The sequence below is a fragment of the Schistocerca cancellata genome, chromosome 10, assembly GCF_023864275.1.
Source record: "Schistocerca cancellata isolate TAMUIC-IGC-003103 chromosome 10, iqSchCanc2.1, whole genome shotgun sequence".
NCBI lineage: Eukaryota > Metazoa > Arthropoda > Insecta > Orthoptera > Acrididae > Schistocerca > Schistocerca cancellata.
The window spans coordinates 102,224,110-102,251,226 of NC_064635.1; the positions used below are offsets into that span (position 1 = coordinate 102,224,110).

General features: G+C 40.8%; 1 protein-coding gene across 2 annotated transcripts in view; it reads right to left on the reverse strand.

Annotated features, from left to right (window-relative positions):
- LOC126106802 (zinc finger protein 543-like) overlaps positions 1-27,117 on the reverse strand; it is a 73,136-nt gene that overhangs the window by 21,602 nt on the left and 24,417 nt on the right. For both annotated transcript variants that reach the window (XM_049913193.1, XM_049913192.1), the window contains exons 3-6: positions 9,576-9,644; positions 9,387-9,464; positions 9,166-9,234; positions 3,006-3,174 (exon numbers count right to left, since the gene is read on the reverse strand). In XM_049913193.1, coding sequence (XP_049769150.1) covers positions 3,006-3,174; positions 9,166-9,234; positions 9,387-9,464; positions 9,576-9,644 — 385 coding nt within the window. The remainder of the gene's footprint in view (positions 1-3,005; positions 3,175-9,165; positions 9,235-9,386; positions 9,465-9,575; positions 9,645-27,117) is intronic.

Here is a 27,117-nt window from a genome sequence, read left to right on the forward strand (position 1 = left end):
CCAGATTAGACAAACATCCATCTTTAATATGAAAAACCCTTTTAAGAAATTAGTTAGCTTTTCAGGACATATGGAGTGATGCTTTCCTTCAGCTGAATAAACACATTTCAAACATTCCTCCCCTTGATAATCACATTCATCAACAGAAAAAAAGACCTTTACTAGTTGAGTATTGTAGACAAGGCTACATGATGAAGTGAGACTCCACATGCAGAAGCTACACCGTGCTCTGATTAGAGGCACCCACACAAAAATAGTTTTGTTTAATAATCAGAGATTTGGTGATTGTTTTGAAAATAAAATTACATACACATGTGGTGGCACTTACAGCTGCAGAAGTCAAGTCATCTTAAGCTGAACTCTAGTTTTTGTGTTTGTTTGTGTGAAATAAATTAATGAATTTGAGTCCCATTCTGTATACCTTCTCTGTATGTTTCTTAAACCCTGTTGCTGACAACTGAGAAATTAATGCGTTTGTGTCAGTGTAATTCAGAATATCAGTTTCCAATTTTTTATGCCTTAAAACTGTTTTATCATCTTAATTGTTAAGATGACCAAACTATTTTTTTTTTTCTTCTTCCCCCTCATATCGAGTTTCCACTGCAGCAAAAATCAGTGTAAATAAAGTTGATTCTAAAATATCTGATACAGTAACAAATTTCCACAGTACAAGATATAAGCTTTGCATAAGTGCTGTTTTTCTGTGGCAAATTAAGTGCTTCTACTATTACCATCATCAGTACTTTCATTTTTCTTTTGTGTTAACAGCAGATTTTATAATTCTGTTCAACTTTTTGGCACCAGGTCAGGAAGTGAAAATGTTGTCATCAGAAATGTACTCCCTCCATGACACTTTACCACACAAAAAGCTGCAGCCTTAATGCACACAATACAGCCTATTGCAGATTCTAATTAAGTTATGAAACTAATAATGATCCTGTTTAAAAACTGCTGTTTAGCTCATTCTTCCAAGAGAGCAGTTCAAATCTATAAGAAATATACAATAATATTAACACAAACACAGTGGTATCAAGCTTGATTAATGCCTGTATAAAGAGTTTAGGATGTACATTGCTGTCCATATAAATGATTTTTCCTTGGTGTGTGGGGGGGAGGGGGGAGAACATATTTTATTATCTAGCTCAATACACAAGTATATCAACATTTTGTTATACATTACGCTCCCTATCTTCCTATTGTTTCCGTATCTGCATTGTATTATGCGGAAGTCAGAAAATATATGGGCTTATTTTGTGTAAAACCTGATATTATGCACATAAACGAATTTCCTTTCTTACAAAAGCATACTAAAACATTTCACACATATTCTTGTGGAATCGTTAGAAAACTAATGCTGCATGCAAAATTGTTATTTGTCTTCCACTCCTGAGGAAGTGGTGAAGTACGGGAATTCACAGTGGGGAGAGAGGGAGGAGGAAAGGGGGGAGGGGAATGAGAGAGAGAGAGAGAGAGAGAGAGAGAGAGAGAGAGAATGTATTCACAGAAGAATAGTGAATCTGTCGTTTGTTAAAAAGAATAGTCAATATGTTTCAACTTGACCACATGTATAATCGATAACTACTACTTTATTATCAGGAATTTCGGAGAAACTAGGTTAACTGCACTACTACATGTGTAACAGTAGTACTACAGTTCGTTGGAGTGTCAAAACCAATGCTTGATTTTACCTATAAATAGGGAAAACTGTAACTGTCAGCTCCACTTAACGCAATGCATAATGGCAGGAACTTGGTTTCCTGCCCCGCGTCACGTGACTTAGATGTTGATTTCAAGCCTTAACACAGAAGAGATACAGAACTGCACAGTCTATGTTATATATGGTCTATGGTTGTAAGGGAGACTGATAAAATGCCTTGGTGGGAAAGCAAAATCTGAGGCAGAATAATATCTGCCATGTGCATTTCCCTTTAAATGTACAATTTCGTTGCGCTATTTTGGTAGCTGTATCTGTAAATTCTACTGAAACATAAAACAAACTAACCCACTACTGCTAACTCTTCCTCCTATCATACAGAAATCCACTGAGTGCTTACTGAGTGTGGTTTGTTTAATTTTCTCTTCCCAATAACACAATTGTCTGAGGCAACCATGTGGCTTAACTCTTGTGATGAAATGGAATCTATACCATTACTGCCACTTGTTCACAAAATGTGTGTGGGAGAAGTATCCTTTGTACCTTGATGCCAAGAGAATTGATTCAGCATTTGTAATGTGAAGGTGTTCTGATTTTAATATAATTAATGCTAATCACCTAAAGTCTAAAAAATGTTGTTGGTTATGTCCTTAATGGCATGATACTGTGAAGGAACACAGTGTTGTATGGTTGATTTTAGCTCATACATTGCAGTATATAAATTGTAGGTAAGACATCAACATTTTATTTAAAATTGAGAGCAGAAAGATATATCATTACATTATTGATTTTTACTTCCGTTGGATGGTTGGGCACAATCTGCCCATTTCCATCCCTGCACATCGGAAATGATGTGTTCACAATTGTCATATTTCATAAATGGTTCAAGGTACCAGAATGAGGTTTTTTTGCAAATAACACCACACAAAGAGGCACATATGTTTTATGATAAATTCTCAAAACTTTTTTATTCACTGATGTGTGGAGGTAACTCATCCACAGCAGTGAGAGGTCAGTGGCTCAGGACACATACAGACTTCAACAGCACTGTAGGAATTCTAAGCGGCATGCATATGTGAATAGTGCCTGGGGAATGGCAGAACAGGATGTGTATACACATCCACAGCAGTGAAATGGTTAAGCATCAAGACAATGCAATGATGATTGAATAAAATACATCAAACAGAAATGTACTGGTAGCCTCCCTCACCCCCTTTGGCACATTTCAGCGTTATAACAAGAAGATGTGTGTGATCCACAGAAACAGTGCTCCAAAAAATATTTTAACTCTTTAATGATATATTAAAATACAACTAGCTAAATACTGCCTATTTGTGAGTTTTATTATTACCAGTTTTAGGTTTAACATCCATTGTTGTTTCCTCAACATTATCATCAGAGGCCAAGTCAATGACTTCAATATCATCACCACAGCTCTCCTTCTGATTACTTTGAGCAGCTAACCGATTTTCTCCATTAGAAAATTTGTCCTGCAAATTCTCTAGTGTCCACTGGTCCTCCTGTAATAACAAGGAACAGCATAAATCTGGCGTGAGTAAAGTAGTGGGAATGGATTAGGCATATTTATCAAACTGTTCATTATACACATAAATGAGTTGGTAGATAACATAGGAAGCTCCTCATACTCACAGATGATGCTGTTACATACAGGGAAGCAGCAATGCCAGATAACTGTACCAAAATGCAGGAGGACATGCTGAGGATCAACACTTGGTGATGGGCGTGATAGCTGACACTCAATGTAAATAAATACAATACTGTGCAGAAATATACAGAGGGGGCCATTATTATTTGATTGCACTATTGGCCATAAAGTGCTGGAAACATAATCTATTATAAAACGCATATATCCGCATATCTGCTGAGTGGGTCAGCGATTCACAGCAGCAGCTCGCAGCAGCATTTGCAACTGTGCCTCACGCAGTTGATACTGTGTTGCGGTCCGTGGCTTCCACAGTCAAACTTGCCGCACAGTACAGTACAGAGAGTTCAGAGTGCTCCACTTGCGCATTTGAGATGGCAGTTCTGCTGTTCACGCATGACAAAAATAAACATCAAGGTATGCTTCTGTCCTGACACAGCTCTATAAAACAAGAGGTGTTGCGCAATCCAAAGGACAGAGACTACCACACCAAAAATAAGCTTGAGGATGCAGGGATGGACATACCCCTTTCCACCCTGAGAGAGAAAAAAAATTTAAAGCTTTATCCAAAATGTGCCAATTTCCATATATTATGATCTGTACATCATACAAAAAAATTCTCATGGTGACAGTTTGTTCAAAAAGTCAAAATACAAATACACCTAAAATCCAACTAGCACTTCACGCATTTGTTTAGACACATTACATACATTAAATGAAACATTATCACTCTAAAATAATCCAGGAATTGCCTCAAACTAACGAAATGTAAGATAATATATTGGTTTATCTTTGGTACCCATGACTTTGTCTCTTCATTGAAGTTTGAAACGATCTGTTGCACTCTGGTGGTCACAATATGAAGGAAAACAGCTGCCAAACAAAAACCAGGAACTCGCACAACCATTGCAGTCTGGAGTGATGCAAAAAAGTGATGTAGTTTAACTGCAGCAAATTTATAACAAAACCTGCACAATAGTGCAGGCCAGGGTGGAAAAGGATAAGCAACTGAATGAAGATGCCAATTCAGGAACTAAAAAAGAAAATATTTTTTACTGGCTTCTTCCAGAAGAGAGAAGAACCTCTCCCTGAGATTACTGCTTCCCCCCCCCCTCCCCACTCTCCTCCCCCTATCACCACATTTAATTGTTCAAAATCATGTAAGGACAAACTGAGTAAACTGTATCACTTCGAAATTCATATCTTGCACAAGTCTGTTTTCATTCCATATTCTTTGGCAATAGAATTCTCTCATCCACCAACACAATTTTCATTTTGGTTTCCTATTGGTTTTGATGTTATACATCAGTATGAAGGCAGCTGATACATGTTTGGTATTGAGAGTGTTCTCGCACGCAATGAACAACTAGCAATCAGCAGTGAGCACCCGCCACATTTCAACAAAGTGAGGCTGCCGGTCATGAGCATGTACAGGTTTGCTGCAAACGAACTGCTACACGTGGCAGACACACTCGGTCAGTACACGGATTAGTAGCCATTTAGAGCAATGGCACCAGGCTTGGTAAGTACATGGATTAGGACTTACCATTTAGAGCAACCTAAAGTGCAAAAACTAAGACAGGAAAAGCAGCTGCCAGGTCAAGACTCAATGAAAGAAGCTGCAGACACTGCAATTCATTTATGAAAAAAAGGCTTACAAAACGCTAGCTCTACATCTGGATATCTACTCTGAAAAACAAAGTTAAAGTGCACGGAAGAGGTTACTTACCACAAAACAATATGTTGGGGTTTCTTCCTGTTCCAACTGTGTACGGAGCATAGAAGAATGCCTGCTAAAATGCCTCTGGGCATGTCCTAATTAGTCTAATCTTGTCCTCACGATCCTCACAGGAGTGATATGTAAGTGAGTGAAGAATATATCTAGATTTTTCACTTAATACCGGTTTTTTAAATTCTGCAAGTAGGCTTCTGCAGGATAATTTTCTTCCATCTCCAAGAGTACACCAATTTAGATTTTTCAACATTTCAATGATGCTCGCCCATGAGTCAAACAAACGTGTGATTATTCGTGCTCCCTTCTTTGTAAACCTTCTGTATTCCCTGTACTTTTTAGGACAGGTCCCACACACTCTAGCAGTATTCTAAGATGGGACAAACAAGGGATCTGTACACAAATGTCCTTGTAGACTGACTGCATCTTCCCAACATTCTGTCAATGAACCAAAGCCTGCCACCTTCCTTAACTGTAACTGGGCCTAGATGAAAATTCCATTTAATATACCTACAAATTGTTAAGCACAGGTATTTGTGCAAGTTGACTGATTCTAATTGTGAATTATTCATATTGTAGTCACAGGATATTAAGTATTTTCGTTTTGTGTAGTACATAATTTTTCGTTTCTGCTCATTTAAAGCAAGCTGACAATCTTCACACCACTGCACAGTGTTATCAAAGATCTGACTGAATATTTCTGCACCTTTTTCCAGACAATACTTCATTACTGCAGTATCAACGGTGTCTTTGCAACCTCACGTGATATACGGCTCACATCTCTGTGGAAGAAGATAAATTTAAATAGGCCACCATTGTACTACCACGAGCAAAGCTCTCTCCAAGGCTAGCTGCCTTCCTGTGTAGTGGGCTATGAATGTCATCAGAGCACACCGTCTACGTCTACATCTACATCTACATCCATACTCCGCAAGCCACCTGACGGTGTGTGGCGGAGGGTACCTTGAGTACCTCTACGGTTTTCCCTTCTATTCTTTGCTTCTACTCACTCCAAGGAAGTGTACCTGTCCGTGTGTCATTTTAAGATGCCGCACTCAGAGCTCCGCCCAATTTTGGAAGACTGGCAATGAGATAACTACTATGTACCAAGTGTGACACTCCTAATATTACAACAGCTAGCAAGTGACAGTATACTGAAACAGCCAGCAAGTGATCAACTTTACTGTACCAGAACCAGTGTGGAACAAATACAACCAAGGATATCAAAATTACATATATTTTCAACTGCCTTGTACATGTGTAAATAAATATGCTCATGTTTTATCCACTTAATAAATGTTTGGACTAATTTAGATGAACACACCACCTCATATGAACTACAGATACAACAGCATCAAAGCAGTTTGACCGATATTTGAATATTCCTCCTCAGTTTGTGCCCTTACCAGGGACCAGTAAGAAGTTCCTGCTGAGCAACCTGATTAGGTGTCAAATCAAAGCTGCTGAGCATGCTGTTGCCTCACGAGCGAGATATACAGTCCCCTGATGTCATAGCGATAAGCTTATCTGGGCGTGGCAGAAAATAAGAACGCTCAGTAGCGCAATGGCGTCACTGGAAGCTGAATTTTCCAGCGGATCGCGCTCTGTTAAAACTAGAGCGCGACAGGTATGATAATGAAGATTAGAAAACAAATGGGAAAATTCAGCACAGGATCATTTACTAAGTGTGAGAGCAACACAGAGATGCTCAACAAACTCCAGTGCGGACCTTACAAGAGAGGTGTTGTGCATCATGAAAAGGTTTACTGTCAAAATTCTGAGAGTATCCATTCCCAGAAGAGTCGAGAGATCAGTGCTCGTACAAAGACTTACGGACTGTTGTCCTCTCCAAACACCAGTCGTGAATAAAATATGAAAAGGGGTGGGGGTACTAGATGCTGATAGTGGTAAAAAAAGTATACTCCACTACACACCTTAACGTGGTTTGCTGTACTAACACTGATACTATGTACTAACATTGATACTGTGTTTCAGGTTGTATTCTTCTTTTATTTAACCTATAGACAAACAATCAACTAACACCAGTCCATACTACCTATTTCTTTGTGTGCCAATGATCTGGCTATTACCACACAAAGAAACATCTTTGAAGAAGTAGAATGGAACTAGAAAACTCATTAACATCTTGTCTGAATATTACCAATAACACTTTGCTTCTCCATGGCAGAATATGCGTGCCCCATATGGTCCAGATTCGCACATGCCATAAAGGTCGATAAAAGTTTAATAAGAGATACGTAGGCTTACAACAGCATGCGTGAAACTCAAACCTCTTGGAGATCAACAAAAACAATCAGTTTTTGAAAATATATTTGGATTGATAAAAAAATCTACTCATCATGTGGTGGCAGGAGAAAACACACATAGAAGTTAAGGAAATGTGCAAGCTTTCAGGGCTAGTGGAAGATTTGAATAGGAAGGAAGACAGATGAAGGAAAAGGACTGGCAAGGTTAGGAAATGGGAGAGTTATGAAAACGTTGCCCAGATCCCCAGGTCAGTGGTGATTTGCTGGGTGAGATGGGAAGGACAGACTGGTTGTTGGAGAGTGCGCCAAGAGATTTCAAAATCTGAGAGCTTACAGGTGCAAGACAGGATATTAAGCAATACAGAAATTACTGAATTCAAAGTTTAAGCTCTCACGTTTTCAAATCTTGCCCAGTGCAGTCCCCAACAATAAGACTTTCCTTCTCATTCTATCCGGTAAGTCTCCCCTTACCCACAGATCTGTGCAACTTTTCCACCACTCCCCTGTTCCAGTGTAACATCAAGTGCTGGCACGTCAGCCTGGAACATTACAGTAGAGAGGGCTTTGAGACGATGTCACCCAATAGTACGCTGACGGGCCCCTCTCTAGGATGACACTGAGACAGGAGCAACCTCTACACGAAGAGAAGATGAGCGCTGCTATTTGGCCACAGCCCAAGTTGAAAACGAGCTGTCCTCCGAACGCTACAGCAGTGACTTATGAACTGTATTGATTTGCTTGCATTGGATTTGTATATACTTAAGAACATTCATTAATTGCATATTGCCACTTGCTTGTGACACACCTTTGTGGATACACAAAGTTAAGTATTGTCATTTATCTTACTGTAATAAACTTTATTAATATTTGCTTGAACTGCTGTCTAGGGATCCGAGAAAGCAACTTTCCTAGGCACCCTATATCAGACGAGGAGGCAGAACACAACAGTCCCCACTTCCCAAAATTTGTCAGTTCTTTTCCTTCATTCCTCTTCTTTCCCTTTCAACTTTTCTGCCAGAAGAAAGGGCTACTGACTCTGAAAGCTTGCACACTTCCTTAACTTTTATGTGTGTTTTCTCATGCCACCACTTGGTGAGTAGATTTTTTTATCTAACCAATTGAATTGCGCAGCTTGGGAAGCTATGTAAGCAACCAGATTCTCTGATTCTGAATTGAGAAGAACTGTACATGAGCATACAGAATAATTTAAACAGACTTTCAATGACTGCCACCACACACAGTGCTACGTGCAGACTTGGCAGGCTTAAATCCCACAAGAGATACCTTATAGTGCCGACCTAAAGAAACCCGCAAAGGATTATCCAGGCTCACAAAAAGATGACCAGTGACAATATATCAAGCTGAAAGATTTGGAGAATGCTGAATCACATCAGAATGGGAGTAGCACCACTCAAAACAAAAGGAGCCTTAAAGATGAAGCAGACAACAAACATGCCTGTGGTCAAGTCCAGGACATGGAACATCATCTGCAATGTCCCAGTTGTCTAACAAGATGTGTCCTTGACAACCTATGGCTTGACAAGAAAGAAGCACTTGCTATGTCCTGATATTTGGCTGAAAAACTTCAGAGGAAATTTTCTGGACACAAAAAAATTAAATAACTTGGATCCAATCTTGTCAAACAATTTGATCCACTTCCAAAATTAGTACTACTACTACTACTACTACTACTACTACTACTACTACTACACATACAGTTTTTTTCTCAGTGACTTTGATCACATAAATCCCACAACATTGTTTTCAGGCAGCTACAAATCTGAGGGACATATGTATCACGTAATTTAGACAACAAAAATTTAAGGATGCTAAGTTTTCAAAAACTCACTGTAATGCACATCTCTGGTTCGAAATATATACTTGCTTCTTCTCCAGCTAGTTCCCAGCCCTCTGCAATCTGAAAGAGATTGCAATGAAATTAAGCAACAGCCGTTTAATACAGTTTTACTAGGAAAATACAGGAAAATAATGCTCTACAAACACAGAAGCTCAACATGTTACTCTTCTTAAAATGAGTTATTACAAGGAAATGTATTCTAAACACGGTACCTCAATCTCCTCCTTTATCAGGACTGAGTTTTGCCAATCTTGTGAACTGTTGTCTTCTATGCTGCATTCTGTTGTTATCTACAAATATATAAAGAAAATATAATGAGCTCTATGACAGACATGAGCCGAACTATGTTATTTATAAAGTAAATTGTCCATAATACACAATGAAACATGTGTAATACTAACATCGAACGAATTCTCTTGTTTTACATCTGCTTGAGTAAGTGCAAGGGGGTCCTCAATGTATACCATTTCCTGTATCAACAAACAAATAAAAAATAAAATAAAGACAAATCAATTACAATATATTCAATATTAGTAAACAAACCAAGGAAAACAATTTTTTTAAGCAAATCAAATCCTTTATCTGAATGAAAGTGAACAAAATACAAAAATTATTAATACAAAATCACCAACTGCCTGTATTTCAGTTTTTTAATGACCTACATGTATTTCAGAGCAATAGTATTCCACACTGTTCAGGAGCATTTCACTTAGAATCTTTAGATCTATCCTAATGTAACATGTTCCACATCCTCAATGATCTCCTTATGTAGTGTCAACTGAGGGAACATTGATTCTATATACAGGGTGTTTATAAATTACTTACAAAAGAGTAATCTTTAATTTTGAAAAGGCTAAATAACTTATAGAAATGTTTACAATACAAGGAAAAGGACAGATTGCTACTCACATGCTGAGTTGCAAACAGGCACAGCAAAAAGATTTTTACACATTTAGTTTTGGCCAAAGCCTTCTTCAGAAAAGAAAACACAGACACATTCACACAAATAAGCACACCTTATGCACACACAAGTGGCATCTCTGGCAGCTTGGACTGGCATTCTGGTCCATTGTGTGTTTGTGTTTACTTTTCTGAAGCAGGCTTTGGCCAAAAGCTAAACATGTAAAAGTCTTTTCATTGTGCCTATCTGCAACTCAATGTATCATCTTTATATTTCTTTCCTTATACTATTGATATTCCTACCTGGGTTTCCATTTATATAAATGTTAGATACAGCACTGAATGCAATATACTTTAAAGTTTTATTCCCGCCTAACTGTTAGTTCCCAATGTTCTTGTTAAGTGGCATGCACAAATGAGTTATTCCAGCATTCATCATGGAGTTGTATAACAATGCAGAGCATGGCCACCATGATCACCTCATTTAACCATAATGGACTTATGTATATGGTGTTACATTAAAGACAGAGTGTTTGTTCCTCCACTTCCAGAAAATGAGCTGTGTCAATGGGTAAGAACTGCCACCATACATTAAGACTGGCTTCATAGGATTTGGCATCAAATTCATTACAGATAGGACATTTCATGCATTACAAAAGGTAACCACATTACCATTTGTAAATAAAACTTGATGATATACTGCATTCAGTCTACATCAGACATTTCTGTAAGTTATTTACATTTTCACAATCACAGGTTACTTTTGTATAACTAATGTATAAACACCCTGTATATGAACGATCAGACAGATGGGCTGAGCAGCACTCTGAAACTGTTTGCTGATGATGCTAAGTGTATGGAAAAGTGCCATCACTGAGTGATTGTAGGACAACTCAGGATGATTTCCACAGAATTGTTATTTGGTGTGATGAATGGCAGCTTCCTCAAAATACAGAAAAATGTAAGATAATGGAAATGAGTAAGAAAAACAATCCTGTATTTTTTAATACAGTATTAGTGATGTGCTGCTTGACAATCACGTTAATTAAATATCCAGGTGTAATATTGCAAAGTGACAAAAAATGGAGTGAGCATATAAGGTCGGTAATAGAGAAATTGAATGGTCAACTCTTCAGTTTGTTGGGGAAAATCTACAGAAGTGTAGTTCATCTCCACAGGTGTCTGTGTACAGAAACCTACTGCAAGCCATAGTTGAGTGCTGCTCGAGTGTTAGGGTACACTATCAGATTAAATTAAAGGAGGACGTTGAAGCAATCACAGGCGTGCTGCTAAATTTGTTACCAGTAGGTTCAATCAATAAGAAAGTATTTAGGAATTTCTCAATGAACTAACAGGAATCCTTGGAGCGAAGAACACGATCTTTGCGCAAAACACTATTGTGAAAATTTACAGAACTGGCATGATTTCCCACTGATTTCTTTGCTTGTTTATTATTGTTGTAGTTGCCAGTTATTCTGGTATACAATAAACAAAACTAAATACTGAGGGGCTCTCATACTGTGATCATCTTCATCTCCCTATCTGTGTATCAATTTAGTCCATTATCTTTACATAGTTTATTGGTGTTCACCTCCATGTGTAAGTCTGTCATGAGTGTATCCATTCTCACCTATTCTCAAATGTCCATCTTTATATCTTCGAAATAAAAATACTAAGAAAAGTTACATAAACCAAAACCTTGAGACTTCCATTGCAATATGAGTATACTAGCAAGATATACTAAAGAATGCATATGTCAATGCTGTAACTTCCATTAATTTACATCACAATAGAAAGGAAATCGTAACTGAAAGAGGAGACGTGAGGAGATTCCTTATCACCAAAACTATTCTCAACAGCTCTAGAGAAAGTTTTAGATGCACAAATTGAGAAATGAAGGCATATTCTGTCTTATTGCATTGTATACTAACCACTTTTGTATAATAATTTATTATGTATACATCACCAAATTACTGTAAACACTGACATTATGATTTTCGGAAATGTATTCCCATTTTCAGATGCAACAAAAATCCACCAACTGTTTCATCATGTTTTACAGCTATATGTATGAACATAGTGACGATGATATAAAACACATCAATTGAGCACGCATCTCGCTGTGACATGATAAAAGATTTCTTATACAAAGTAATGAAATGGTGCATATTTTATTGATGTATGTTATACCATTTTTCAAGAAGTTCACTACATATATAACTACAATCTGTACATCATGGAGAAACCGTTTGTAGATTATGATCATATCTGAATAAGGCAATAAAATGCTGAACCAGTAATGTGACTATTGGTTGAAATTAGGCAATCCTAAAGTAATTAACAATTATATGAACTAATTATATGAACATTCATATGGCCACATGTTTCCATTTGACAATATGTCAAATCTTAATCAACCACTTCAACTTTGCTATTGGCACTGTACTGTTTGCCTCTTGCATAGGTAGACTTCAAAAATAAACCCAAAAAGTAGAAGCTGCCCAGGGAATGGGCATGGTGCAGGAATCCAGCATCATCACTCTAAGTGAGGCTTTAGTACAGGTAGCTTGCCATACCCTTTCCCTGGCCTGATATGAAGCGCCAAGTGTGTATTGTGTCTTGCAGATGATGGAAAGGAAGGAAGATTGGGTTTAATGTACTGCTGACATCGAGATCATTAGAGACTGAGAGCAAGCTCAGATTGTGTCAAGAATGGGGAAGAAAATTGGTCACCCCCTTTCAAAGGAACCATCCCAGCATCTGCCTGGAGCGATTTAGGGAAATTGCAGAAAACCTAGATCTGGATGGCCGGATGCGGCTTTGAACCATCGTCCTCTTGTGGATGACTGTGATGAGGCTTGTATAGTGTAGTGTTGGGTTCGTGTTGTTGTGAATGAAGGGAAGGGAGAGGGTGAAACCCAGTGCCCAGACCTATCCTACTCCTCTTGGTTAGCCCAAAGGGAGCTGCCAAACTAAACATACCTGTGTAGCAGATAGATCACCATCAACAGTGTCACATTCCCCCATCTCATGAAAAATGATGGAGAGGATTGTAATTTAATCCAGACATCTGCACAAAGTCTGGTGATTAGGAACTTTACGCCATCATCCCTCCTCCTCTTGCCGGACAAATACTAGTAGAGAAAATTTTCCACCATCAGGATCCAAACCGGTTTACCTCAGAGTCGAGTGTCACTGCAAAGATGTGCATCAGTGACCTCAGCTATGGTGGTGGGACAACAAATAGAAGTACTTAATAGAACAAGCCTGTAAGTAGGCCTGAAATTCAACTTAAATAAGAATGAACACATCGAAAAAATAGTAATACAAATTCACAGCCAAGTCATAGGTCCAGCTGATATGTTTTTGTATTTAGGACAGCTGAAAGCGCCTGTGTGGGCATGACAAGGTGGACATGGTTGCACTTACTGCAAACGCAGCTTGTAGACATAACACTCCAGAAGAATGACGTGTGTACCTACATCTGTTTCTGTAACTTCAGTATATGGATTATTGACACAAATGACTTCTTTGTTATTCTACAGAGGTTAGAACTGTGGTACAGATTCTCTTAACAGCAATAAAAGTGCTGTCAGAGTATGAGTCCAAAAATATCCTTACATGATATCAAGATCAAGAACATAAAAAGCCGAGCCCACAAATAAACAACGCTTACTCTCTGAACACTGATAAGCATATGCATGATTAGGTTGCTATCCTCTGTGATTCCAACCTCCCACTTCAATTACTGAGATATGTTTACAGTGCACAATCCTGTGGCTTATGACATCTAGAACTTGATATTAAAACTCACAACTAGAAAACATGTACAGAGTAAAAGCTCATTATGTCATTCCTGGAAATGAAACGACAGGCAAGATCGATAAAGCAGCCGTCTAGGATGGAGAGAGGGACTGTGCAGGAGTACCAGCTGCAAATCTTTTAAACATCCTCAATCTAGTAAAAACAGAGAAGTGGACACAGAATAGCAAGAATCATACAAACACAATACATAGAGATTGTTCCAGGATTACTGTGGTACTGGTGACTAAATTCTGAAAAGAGACACATCAGTGCTCCACTAGAACAAATCTCATGCCCAACCACAGTTGCTAAAGGAAACACCATCACATTGGCTTGGTGGCATCCCCATTATGCAATTGCAATTGCCTCTCTGAATAGACAGGATACTGCAAGTCAACTTCTGCAACATCTGGTCAACATTGGCTGCCCTTTGTTGGCTTCAATGGCCATGCCTCTATACATAACAGACTTGTCACCTTATAATGTGATGCAACTGTATTTAACTTTTTTAAGCTGACACTGATAACCATTGTATAGTGTGTGTGTGTGTGTGTGTGTGTGTGTGTGTGTGTGTGTGTGTGTGTGTGTCTGTGTAGGGGAGTGGAGTACCAACTATTATTTTATTTGGGAAGGGGGAGGTGGTCAAACCTATGCACTGTTTTTGTTTAATGAACAACTGTTAATCAAATACGTGTACTAGTACTGTGAGAAGATACAAGGTAGGCAAGGCTATATTGTTCTAAGAAGAAAAATTCATTAACACTAAAAATTGCAAATACAGACCCAATTTTATAAGTCCTGCTGCACAGAAAAAATTTCATTCATTTAATTTTGAAAAAGACATCACATAGTGGGAAATCATTAATCCTGCTTCTCTGAGACCTCTTACAAACAGTAGTTCAGAATTACTGTAGACCACCATAACAATCAGCTGTTGATAACTTTGTTGTTGTTGTTGCTACTACTACTGCTACTACTACTACTACTACTACACTATTAGAAACACTGTGCGTTGTCTTATTGGAAGAAAATCATAATTTCTTTGAAAATGAAGAAGGTACTTATTTGGTTTCTTTTTAGACACAAAAAATTTTATATAGAATTTCTGAACATAGCTTTCCTTCCCACAACATGGTGAACAAACTCTTTCAGGACATCCATATGGTCAATATAACCCAGTCCTGCCTTGACGTAGATGAAGGACTTGTAGCTGGGTTGGTCAGAATTAGAACTGTTGATATTTTTAAAAATCTGATGTATCGATATACTGACAGAAAAAAATGCAACATACCTGCCTATAAAAATATCAACTGCACATTGTAAATATACTGCTAGTTTTAGAGCTGTATATTTACGTATTATTATTAGATACTCTGTGCATCAACAAGCTAACAGCCTGCCTATCCCCCTTAGAGCAGGAACTGAAAGGAAAACAATGCACATTCACACCTGACGATAATCACTTTGATAACAATGGTAACTGCATTAAGTGATACAACAAAAGGTGTCTGATGGGTCTGTCGTTTGGTTTTGTCACGCATCGGATTTGTCCACAACAGTTCATGCTGACTTCCCTGTTTCTTCGTTTCTGCAAATGCCAGTGACCTAGCAGTCGTTGTGTCAAAATTGTGTGGTGAACCTAAACACTGCAGTTTCTGTTGGAAGCGCCGAGTGCCGATTACATCAGCATTTCCCCTCACACATCTCCGCCCACCATAAAAACCAATCTTATCATTTAGAGTTCTGTTCAACATTTTCAGCAACTGTTTTTGAAGAACGCCGATGTGCATTAAAAGTTGTTTTTAATGCAACTGGTGTGCTATTTCTTCATATTGGAAATAATGTTATTCCATTTACCCTGGTAACCACCCCCCGTCTCCCTCCCCATGGCAATTGGACTGCTACTTTTGTGCCACATATACTTGTTTCACATAGTCCATACTGAGAAGTCCGTTCCATACAGCCTAGCCACCCACGGTCGTCGCATCTGCAGTGACGAGAAGTCCCTCTCAAAATATACCAAGGGTCTCAGTGAAGCCTTCATAGATTGTAATTATCCTCCCAGTCTTGTACAAAAACAATCTCCCGTGCCTTATATTTCCAGTCTCCCATCACCTCCCAAAGTCTCACCGTCTGGCCACAGAGGAGCATTCCTCTCGTAACTCAGTACTACCCAGGACTGGAGCAACTGAATTACATTCCCCGCCAGGGTTTCGACTATCACTCTTCGTGCCCTGAAATGAGAAACGTCCTCCCTACTATCCTTCCCACCCCTCCCACAGTGGTATTCTGCTGTTCACCGAACCTACGTAATATATTCATCCATCCTACACAACTCCTGCTCCCAACCCCTTACCCCATGGCTTATATCCCTATAATAGAGTTAGATGCAAGACCTGTCCCATACATCCTCCCACCACCACCTACTCCACTCCAGTCACAAACATCACCTATCCCATCAAAGGTAGGGCTGACTGGTTTTGCATGTAGCCCTACGTGCAAAACCAGTCATGTGATCTACATGCTGCCCAACACGACATCCTTCATTTCACTGATTGCTTCACAGCCTGTGCCATATGGATCTTACCCACCAACACCAGCTTTTGTGAATTGTGCAGGTGGGAACTTTCTCTGCAATATATCCTACATTCCCATAATCTTTCTGGCCTCAACCTTCATTAGTCATTGTCCTCACCTATCCAGCCCCTTCCCTGTTCCCATCCCAGCATTACACAGCCCTAAAACTAACACTGCACCCAGTGTTTTTACTTCTCACTTTTTTCCCAACCCCCCCCCCCCCAAAAAAAAATCTCCCCTGCCCACTGTCTAACCTTCCAACTGCACACAGCTGCCTTACCCTCTCTCCACCTCGTCCCTACGTGCTCCCCAGCAGCACTTCACTGTCCCCCACGCCTACCCGTACTATTCCTCCCCGTCCCTGCCTGAGCCTCCTCCTTATCCCAACACTGTCGCCACTCCCATCATGCTCTGGTGCTGCTGCTCGCAGTGTGACTTCAGTTGCCAGAGACTGCAGTTTTGTGTGTGTGTGTGTGTGTGTGTGTGTGTGTGTGTGTGTGTGTGTAGTCTATTTCTGACAAAGCCCTTGCTGGTGGAAAGCTTGTTTGTGATCAGCGACTTAGCATCTCTGCTATATGGAGAGGAGTAACTTTCCTTTTCATAATACTGTTGAGTCAAAGAAATAGACTGGACATGATGGAAGCTCAAAATATGGTAAGACTCCTTCAAACAGTGAAAGTAAAATTATGTTTTACTACAGTTTCAAAAGCAGAAATTCAAATATTAAATGAAAATTGTGAAAAAAAAAATGTAAAATAAAAAAATCAGCATCGATATTGCCATTTTGATATCGATATATCGGGGGAAAAATATCACCGATAAATATTGATATTTTTCGGAAAAACTATCAATATCGATATTTTATCAACAGCCTTAATCAGAATAACTAAGCAAATAGATTCTTGAAACAGTTCCTTAACCCTATCACATTCAGGACTAAATTGTTTTCCAACAGATGAGACACTGCATGGTGTTACACCAGTCATAATGGTTGACAGCATTTCAAGCTGTGCATGAAGTCTGTAGAGGTTAAAGTCTGTTGTGTGTGTTCTCCACGCAACTCTTCTAAATGTCTTACAGATGGAGAATTTGTGGGGGAGGACCTAACAAGTATCTCTTCAAAGTGGGATAGTCGCTTTCGATCCTCTCGGTTCAATCTTCGCTCAATCCCTTTCAGAATGAGATCTAGAATTTTAAACACATTTTCCATAAAATGTTATCCATGAAACAATTCTTCACGAACAGAAGATGTTTCCGTGTGTTTCAGTCCCACTAGTATGTTTCTTAGCTGTGAGGCTTACGTGAACTAACAACTGTAAACAACAGGTATGGACTTGTGTGAAGCAGTGAGCATGTGGACATAGTGTGTCAACACTGTTGTGTCACAAATCTCAATACGGCAACATCTCTAAATTAGGGGTTCAAAACATTCTCCAAAGGGTTTTGAAGAAGACAAAACTGTGTGTAAAATTGTTAACTACCAAACAAAAGCAATGCGTGGATGCCTGCCACAACTTGAGGACATGCAAAATATAGACTATTCTATTCTGTAAAAAAAATCACCACAGGTGCTGAGACTAAGTGTTATCAATACAAATCTAACACAAAATGGCAAAGTGCAGAAATTCTCATGACGGGTCAACAATCTGACGACGTAACTGTCATTTGAGGCAGTGTGACATGTGACACCATTCCACAAAGAGACAGTTTCACATGATTGTATTAATGTTATGTGCTTTGTACTTAATTTGTGTGTGTGTGTTTTGTTTGTAGAGGAGGGGGGAGGGAGGAGGCTATGTGGAACACTTGAAGCATTAAAACAGCCTTCTTAAGCTTCCTTATATTTTTTATTAATCCAGTTTTAAATTTTTTTGGATTGATGGGGTATTTACGTCTTTCAGATTTAGGAACTTAGAATAATCTGTGACTTTTTCTAACAGCACACCAAACGCTTATGCAGTCCTAAGATTTGCAAGAGCCGTGTCTGACTGCACTAAAAATTGGATTCTATGCAAATCTGGCCGGTTCTTAGCATGGACCAAACAAGTCAACAGTGACTCTCATATAAAAAATTTATCTTAGACTTCCTGAGCCAATTCACCTACCCCACAGGACTGACTGTCTTTTCTCTCCATTTGAGCTCTGTGCATTCAATATTTCAGTTACTGTTTCCTAGACCTGGTTATAGTTTATCCCAAAATATTTAAAAAATTTTAGCCTTACAGCTCACAGAGTCAGTCACATCGCAATTAGCCACTGAAATTGTGGATCTGGATTCATCTTGGCGGCACCAGATGGTAGCATAACAACAGCATACATATTTTTCATTTTTGGGGATTAAATAACTAAATCTGATATGTATATAATAGAGGGAAACATTCCACGTGGGATAAATATATTCCCCCTAAGGTAAGTCTTTTCACTCCCGGGATTGGAATGACTCCTTACCCTCTCCCTTAAAACCCACATCCTTTCGTCTTTCCCTCTCCTTCCCTCTTTCCTGATGAAGCAATATATCTAAAAACAAAGAAGATGTGACTTACCAAACGAAAGCGCTGGCAGGTTGATAGACACACAAACAAACACAAACATACACACTTGTCTGCTTGTGTCTGTGTATGTGCGGATGGATACGTGTGTGTATGTGAATGTATACCTGTCCTTTTTTCCCCCTGAGGTAAGTCTTTCCGCTCCCAGGATTGGAATGACTCCTTACCCTCTCCCTTAAAACCCACATCCTTTCGTTTTTCCCTCTCCTTCCCTCTTTCCTGATGAAGCAACTGTTAGTAGCGAAAGCTTGAATTTTGTGTGTATGTTTGTGTTTGTTTGTGTGTCTATCAACCTGCCAGCGCTTTTGTTTGGTAAGTCACATCTTCTTTGTTTTTAAATCTGATATGTCTTTGACAGTTACCAAGACATCACACAATGGATCACAGCTTTTTGAAACTTCCGGTAGTGCAAGATCCATACAATGATTACTGCAGTAGGCATGACAGTTCTTTGGCTGGTCCTGAAGAAAGATTTCCTTCATACCCTTGTTCTGGACAGACATATTGGCTGCACCAGCTAAACAATGCGTATGTAGAAACTAATGGGTATGTAGAAACTGTACTCCCACTTAGATAGACTATGGGTCGGTTTTTTTTACCCTTATTACATGCAGCTGTCACTTGTGCTTTTTTCTAGTCACTTGGCACTTTGTGCTGGTCGAGAGATTCACGATAAATGCAAATTAAATAAGGGGCCTATGATGTAGAGTACTCTTTGTAAAACAGAACTGGGATTCCATTTGGACCTGGAGACACATTTATTTTCAACTCTTTCAGCTGTTTGTCTATGCCATGGATACTTATTACTAAGCCATTCATATGGGATTCTGTGCAATGGTCAAACAACAGTATGTTTGTACGATTTTCCTGCATGAACAATTTCTTAAATGTGGGATTTAAAACTTCAGCCTTCCTTTTGCTATCTTCTACTGCCGATCCAGACTGGTCAACGAGTGACTGGGTGGAAGCCTTAGACTCGCTTCGTGATTTGACTTAGGACCAGAATTTTTTGGGTTCTCTGCCAGATCTTTAGCCATGGTAAGACGGTGGTAGCTGTTGCATGCTTCACACATAGATCTTTTCACTGACACGTGAATCTAAGCTAATCTTTGCTTGTCATCATTCGCGCATTCTCTTTTGAACCGAGAGTGCATAATTCATTATGGCCACCATTCTGGAACTAAATGAAGCAGTTCATTATCTAAGTGAAATGCCAACAACTGTTTATCTGCTCTTTCTAGCAGAAACACTCTCCCAGCCCTCTGGACTCATTTATTAACTTTCATAACCATAGTTGCTATGATGACATCAAAATCACTAATCCCCATCTCTAAACTGATGCCATCAATAAGATCTGAGCTGTTTGTCGCTACAAGGTCCAAGATACTTCCACAGCATGTGGGCTGATCAGCCACCAGATACTGCACCCATTGGGTTATCAGAGATGTGCTACTTTCACTGTCAATGATCAGGCTTACCATGTATATTTTTAACTTTTCTGCAGCTTTTTTTTTCAGTGACAAACTTCTTTTTGAGCTGTTTCTTTCTGCTGTCATCTACTGTTCACTATGTCTATAGACCTAATGCAGTCATAGCAGAGAACGCTGTAGCTATTTTCTTCATAATGTAGCCACATATAAGAAATAAACTATTCCAATATCTTCCATTCCTTCACAGAAATTTATGATACGATAGAGCAGAACGTAGTTGGAGTTATAAGACGTTTAACATTGTTTGACTGATAGTTAACTGCAAGGACATGACAGTCTGATTCAGTTATAAGTGACTACAGTTGTCAGCTATATTATTAATTGCATTTTTGCTGACATACTGTAAAGATTATGTACACATCTAAGTGAATCGGGGTTGGCAGAAACCATATTTCCTCTATCCTTGACTTTAAAAGGGGGGAGGAGGAGGTAAGTGCCCCTTTGCCCCTCCCATCCACTGATGAGGTAACACAAGTGGATTGCTAACCATAAAGGACAATAGTGACTTTTCTTTCTTTCCTCTCAGCTGAGGTACGCCAGCCATCAGCAATAAACTGCAGTTTTTACACAGATAATTTATGTGGAATAATATTCATGTAATTAACACACTTTGAAATATTAAGTATTCTAAATTTGTGATTTACAAAAGTCAATAAAATTAAATTTCAATGCTTTGTGACAAACACAGCATTCCACGAAATTTTATGAAATTCCTAAAAGTCCATAGGTTTCACCTGTTTTTCCAGGTAAAATGTAATTCCTCGAGAATTCCAGATTTTCCTGAAGAATCACCCTGATTATGTATATTGATTCAAGTTTATATGTTACATGCATGGCCATTCAATACCTATTCAGATGCAAAATAAAAATAAATAAATTAAAAGTAATAAGAAGAAGAGTGCTTATGGTAAAATGAATAGGGGTTTCAAAGCCAAAATTACAATGTCTGATGAAAAGAAAGTTAACAATCAATATTTATTACCAGTATTAGCTTATATCAGTATGACATGGGTTTTAAATTTGAAAGCTATTTAAAACCACAGACTGTAACACCTGCATAAACATCAACACTGCAGATAAATTATGTAACAAACATTACAATTCCACCACCTCAGTGTCTGGTTCAACGAGAAACTGACTAAGTGGGGCGATACAGAATACACTGCCAACAGAGCACATACAAGGCTTGAACAATTCTACCCAAAGCTTAACCAGCAGAATACACAAACATGAGGATGGGTCAATCTATTCCAAGTGGACCAGCACTGGTTGCTTGACCACCTCAGAAAAAATTTATATTCGTTGGGTGAATTCCCCCATGTTTGGTAGACTCAAAAATATTTTTATTGGTTATCATTTACAAACAGCCACAAGCATTTTTTTGCATTTACAATCATCTATAGTTACTTTCTACAGAGAATGAATGGCGAGAAGCTTGCACTTAAAAAAAAATACATGATCAAAAAACAGATTTTTTGAATTTTTTTCATTCTTTGGTTTGCAATATATTTGTTAGGGGACCAGATAAATCTGTGGCTTGGTTCTAAAAGGGCCAATGTCAATATTTGTCAAAACTGGTTTTATTGGTGTACACCACATAGTTTCACATGCTCTTCATAATGTTAAAATGGCCAATGTCTAAGCCACATAGGATGAGAGATACTGGGGTTTTAAGTTGTAAGCCCCAAAATGTTTTATCAATTTTTCAATTGGCATAAAAGGGCCAATTTTGACATTGGCCTTTTACTAACAGATGGTTTTAACAATTGAAACAGTGCTGTGACACTGGACTTAAATCTGGTGGGAATACACAATAATAAGAGGCGTTCTTTTAAAAATTCCCCTTACCATTTGGCACATTGTTAGTGAGGAGTCTAGACAGTCTTGGTGGGCACAAACATGTTTCACAGAGGTGATAAGGAAGAACTTGAGGAACAAACTGTATCTGAAATATCACCACTAAAGTCATCACTTTGCCTTGAAGGTAAGTTTGCTAAAATAAACTGGTATCACGAGCATTTATCTCTAATTTTTCCAACACAAGACCGCAAATTGACTGGTATCTCTACTTAATGCCAATCTAAAATATTATCAACTGCCTTTTTAATTTATTTCATTTTTATTTGTGTTAAATCTTCAAATTTATCACATATATTTCGGACAACACAACAACACATATAAGTCACTGAGAAAGTAGACCTGTGTACAAGTCGGCATTCGATTAAACACTGAGTCTCAGTCTAGCGGCCGCCGCTCGGCTGGCCGCTTAGGTGGCGCCGCTGCTGCATGGCTGGCAGACAGCGCCGCACGTAGAGGACGTGCATAATTGCGTGGCGGCACTTTGAATAATCGTCGAGTCACAACACTTTTCGCCCCTTTGAAATTGTTGCACTGGTCTTGATGGAGGTGTCCTGGAGATGGCTAACGTCCATAGGCGTTGTTTGACTCACCGTAAAGTCTCGAGGAGGAGGCTTCCCGTACGGATGGAAGTGTCCCTGATGATAACGGGTCGAGATGCCAGGAGACGTAGGGGTCGAATCTGCTGGGGCCCCATGCACCAATCTGTCCGTTGCGGCAAGTCCAGTTGATATGACAGGAGACATGGGCGATGTGTCGGCGTCCGTTGGAGGAGGAGGAGGCGAGTAGATGTACTCCGACAGAGGATGGTCCTCCGGTTCCTGCATGGGCACGTCTCCTGGTGGCGTCCGTTCTGGTGCTGGCATCGTGATGGCGGTGAGAGGGCTGCGTTGTGAGCATTAAGAGATGCCAAGATCCCAAGCATCAGGTAGAGCCAAAGGTGGTGTGGCAGCATTCGGAACAGGCGTTGCTGGCACCCGAGGCCGAAGCTGGTCCGAATGACGCACTGCAACACCCGTGTCCGTCTGGATTTCATACAGGCGTCTGCCACGGTGTCTTAAGATGCGGCTCGGGCTCCATTTTGGCCGCCTGCCATATCCCCGTACCCAGACGAGGTCGTAGGCGATGAACCAGCCAAGTGAAGGCACCCGCGGCCGTGAGGTGGGAGGCCGCAGAAGATGAAGTAGCTTGTGGGGCTGTCGGCCATGTAAGAGCTCAGCCGGGCTGTGATCGCCCATGGGGGTGAAACGGTAAGACGCCAGGAACTGGAGAAGCACATCATCAGCAGCAGAAGAAGTCAGAAGTTTCCGCATCTGAGCCTTAAATGTGCGGACCAGTCGTTCAGCCTCACCGTTGGATTGTGGATGGAACGGCGGGGCCGTGACATGCGTAACGCCGTGACGAGCACAAAAATCCGCAAAGTCGGAAGAGGCAAATTGCGGACCGTTATCAGTAACAAGAGTAGAGGGGAGGCCTTCCAAAGAAAAAATGCGGGCGAGAGCACTGGTGGTTGCCGCGGTGGTAGGTGACGTGCAACGGACAATGAAAGGAAAGTTAGAATAGGCGTCAATTACGAGGAGCCAATAAGTACCTAAAAAGGGTCCCGCAAAGTCAGCATGAATGCGCTCCCAGGGCTTCTCAGGCGAAGGCCACGGTGACAAAGATGACTTCGGGGCAGCGGCCTGTGACGCATAAGGGCCGCATGCAGCGACCATGTGTGCTATTTCAGAGTCGATTCCAGGCCAGTACACATGACGGCGTGCCAGAGATTTTGTGCGAGACACACCACCAGTGCCCCTGGTGAAGGAGGCGCAAGACCGAAGCACGCAAAGACGCAGGGACCATAACACGCGGCGAAGCATTGTCAGTGGAGAGGAGGATAACACCATCCCTAGCCGTGAGGCGGTAGCGCAAAGTGTAGTAGTTCCGCAACGGATCAGAAGTCTTAGGGGAGGGGCGATCTGGCCAACCCTACTGAATACACCGTAAAACCCGGGAGAGGGTAGGGTCAGAACCTGTAGCAGCCGCCAGCCTGTCCCCAGTGATGGGGAACCCGTCCACAACCCGCTGCTCGGCAACATTCAGGTGGAAACACAGAAGTTCGTCCCTATCGAATGTCTGATCAGGACCCATGGGAAGGCGAGACAAAGCATCTGCATTCGCATGTTAAGCCGTTGGCCGGAAATGAATCTCATAATTGAAACGGGACAAGTAAAGAGCCCAACGCTGGAGGCGGAGTGCAGCCTTGGCGGGAAGTGACGTTGATGGATGAAACAGGCTAAACAAGTGGTTTGTGATCCGTAACGAGATGAAATTTTGAGCCATAGAGAAAAACACCAAACTTATGAAGAGCATAAATGATGGCCAAAGCTTCTTTCTCAATTTGAGAATACTTTTGTTGGGCATCCGTGAGCGTTTTGGAGGCATAAGCGATGGGTTGTTCCGAACCGTCAGAAAAACGGTGCGCAAGGACTGCACCGACCCCGTATTGAGAGGCGTCTGTGGCAAGAACAAGATGTTGGCCCGGTCGATAAGTAGCCAGGCACGGGGCCTGTTTCAGCATAGTCTTTAATTTCCGGAAAGCCACGTCACATGACGCGGACCAGTGAAAAGGCACGTTTTTATGCAACAGGCGATGCAACGGCTGAGGCACTGACGCCGCAGACGGTAAAAACATGTGATAGTATGCTATTTTCCCCAAGAAGGCCTGCAGTTCCTTAACAGATGTAGGGCGAGGAAGGGCATCGATCGCAGCGACAGTGTGTTGAAGCGGACGAATACCATCCCGAGAGAGTTGAAACCCCAAGTACGTGATAGATGCCTGAAAAAATTGTGATTTCTGAAGATTACACTTAAGACCGGCAGTCTGTAAGACATTAAAAAGTGTGCGGAGATTTTGAAGATGTTCTTCAGTGGTGGAGCCAGTGACAACAATGTCGTCCATGTAATTGATACACCCAGGGACAGGGAGCAATAATTGTTCCAAGAATCGCTGAAAGAGAGCAGGGGCGCTAGCAACCCCGAATGGCAAGCGTTGGTATTGATAGAGGCCAAAAGGCGTGTTAAGGACCAGAAACTGCCGGGAAGCAGCGTCGAGAGGAAGTTGATGATAAGCTTCTGACAAGTCAATTTTAGAAAAATACTGTCCTCCAGCGAGTTTAGTGAACAGTTCTTCAGGACGGGGCATAGGGTAAGTGTCGATGAGGCATTGAGCATTTACAGTGGCTTTGAAATCGCCACAGAGACGAATATCACCATTTGGTTTAGCAACTACAACGACAGGAGAGGACCACTCACTGGAAGTGACAGGAAGCAAGACCCCTGAAGCAGTGAGACGATCCAACTCCCGTTTTACCCGATCACGAAGGGCCACAGGAATGGGCCGGGCCCGAAAAAACTTAGGCCGAGCAGTGGGTTTGAGCGTGATATGAGCTTTAAAGTCGTTTGCACGGCCTAACCCAGGAGAAAAAAGGGACGAAAATGTCGTCGACAAGGAATCCAGTTGAGCATAAGAAATAGCGTCAGAGACAATATTGACAGAGTCATCTATGGAGAATCCAAAAACGTGAAAGGCATCGAAACCAAAAAGATTTTCTGCGTTGCTCTTTTTTTTTTGTTTTGGTGTTAGGGCACAAAACTGCTATGGTCATTAGCGCCCAGCCCGTGACTTAGGAAACAGTAAAAAACCGAAATTGAAAACCTGCAGCAATGGGAACAAAGTCATAAAATTGGAGAAAATAAAAGCAGAAGGAAGGCTTAAAAATCCACTACAGAAAGGGGTTGGTTGTCCCCAAAAATAGCTTCAAATGACTGACGTCGTTTCACTGGCACTAATAAACTGGAGAACGCGGTCGGCTGAGCGCGTGTCATCTGCTAAAATCGATGATAGATCAGGCAATAGCTGTAGACGGGAGCGTAATGGATTAAAATAGGGGCACTCAATTAAAAGGTGTCTTACCGTCCACAGCTGAGAGCAGTGGGGACAGAGTGGGGGAGGATCGCTGCTTAAAAGATGTCGATGGCTAAAAAGACAGTGCCCTATGCAGAGTCTAGTTAAAATTACCTCCTCCCAACATCGCGTTCGGGAGGAAGAGGTCCAAGCACAAGGAAGAGCTTTCACTTCCCGCAATTTATTATGGGGAAGTGTTGACCAATGCGCGTGCCATAAATGAACAACACGACGACATAAAACGCTCCGTAGATCGGCGAAAGGAATCGATGGAATAGCTGGCCGAAGAAGAGAGACTGCAGAATTGGCTGCAATATCGGCCGCCTCATTTCCACAGATACCAACGTGTCCCGGGAGCCAGAGGAACGCCACCGAGACGCCCCCCAGGTGGAGCAAGCGCAGACAGTCCTGAATCCGGTGGACCAGAGGGTGCACAGGGTAAAGAGCTTGGAGACTGAGAAGAGAGCTGAGAGAATCTGAGCAGATTATGTACTGTATCCGCTGATGGTGGCGGATGTAGTGGACAGCCTGGAGAACAGCGTAAAGCTCCGCAGTATAAACCGAACACTGGTCGGGAAGCCGAAAGTGATTTGGGGTGTCGCCAACAATATAGGCACTCCCTACACTTAACGATGTTTTTGAGCCGTCGGTGTAAATAAATGTGGCGTCCGTCATTTGTGCACATAGAGCAGCAAATGCCCGACGGTAAACAAGTGTAGGGGTACCATCCTTGGGAAATCGACAATGGTCACGGAGCAGGCAGATCCGGGGACGGAGCCAAGGCGGTGCTGTACCCCAAGTTGTCAAGAAGGTTTTC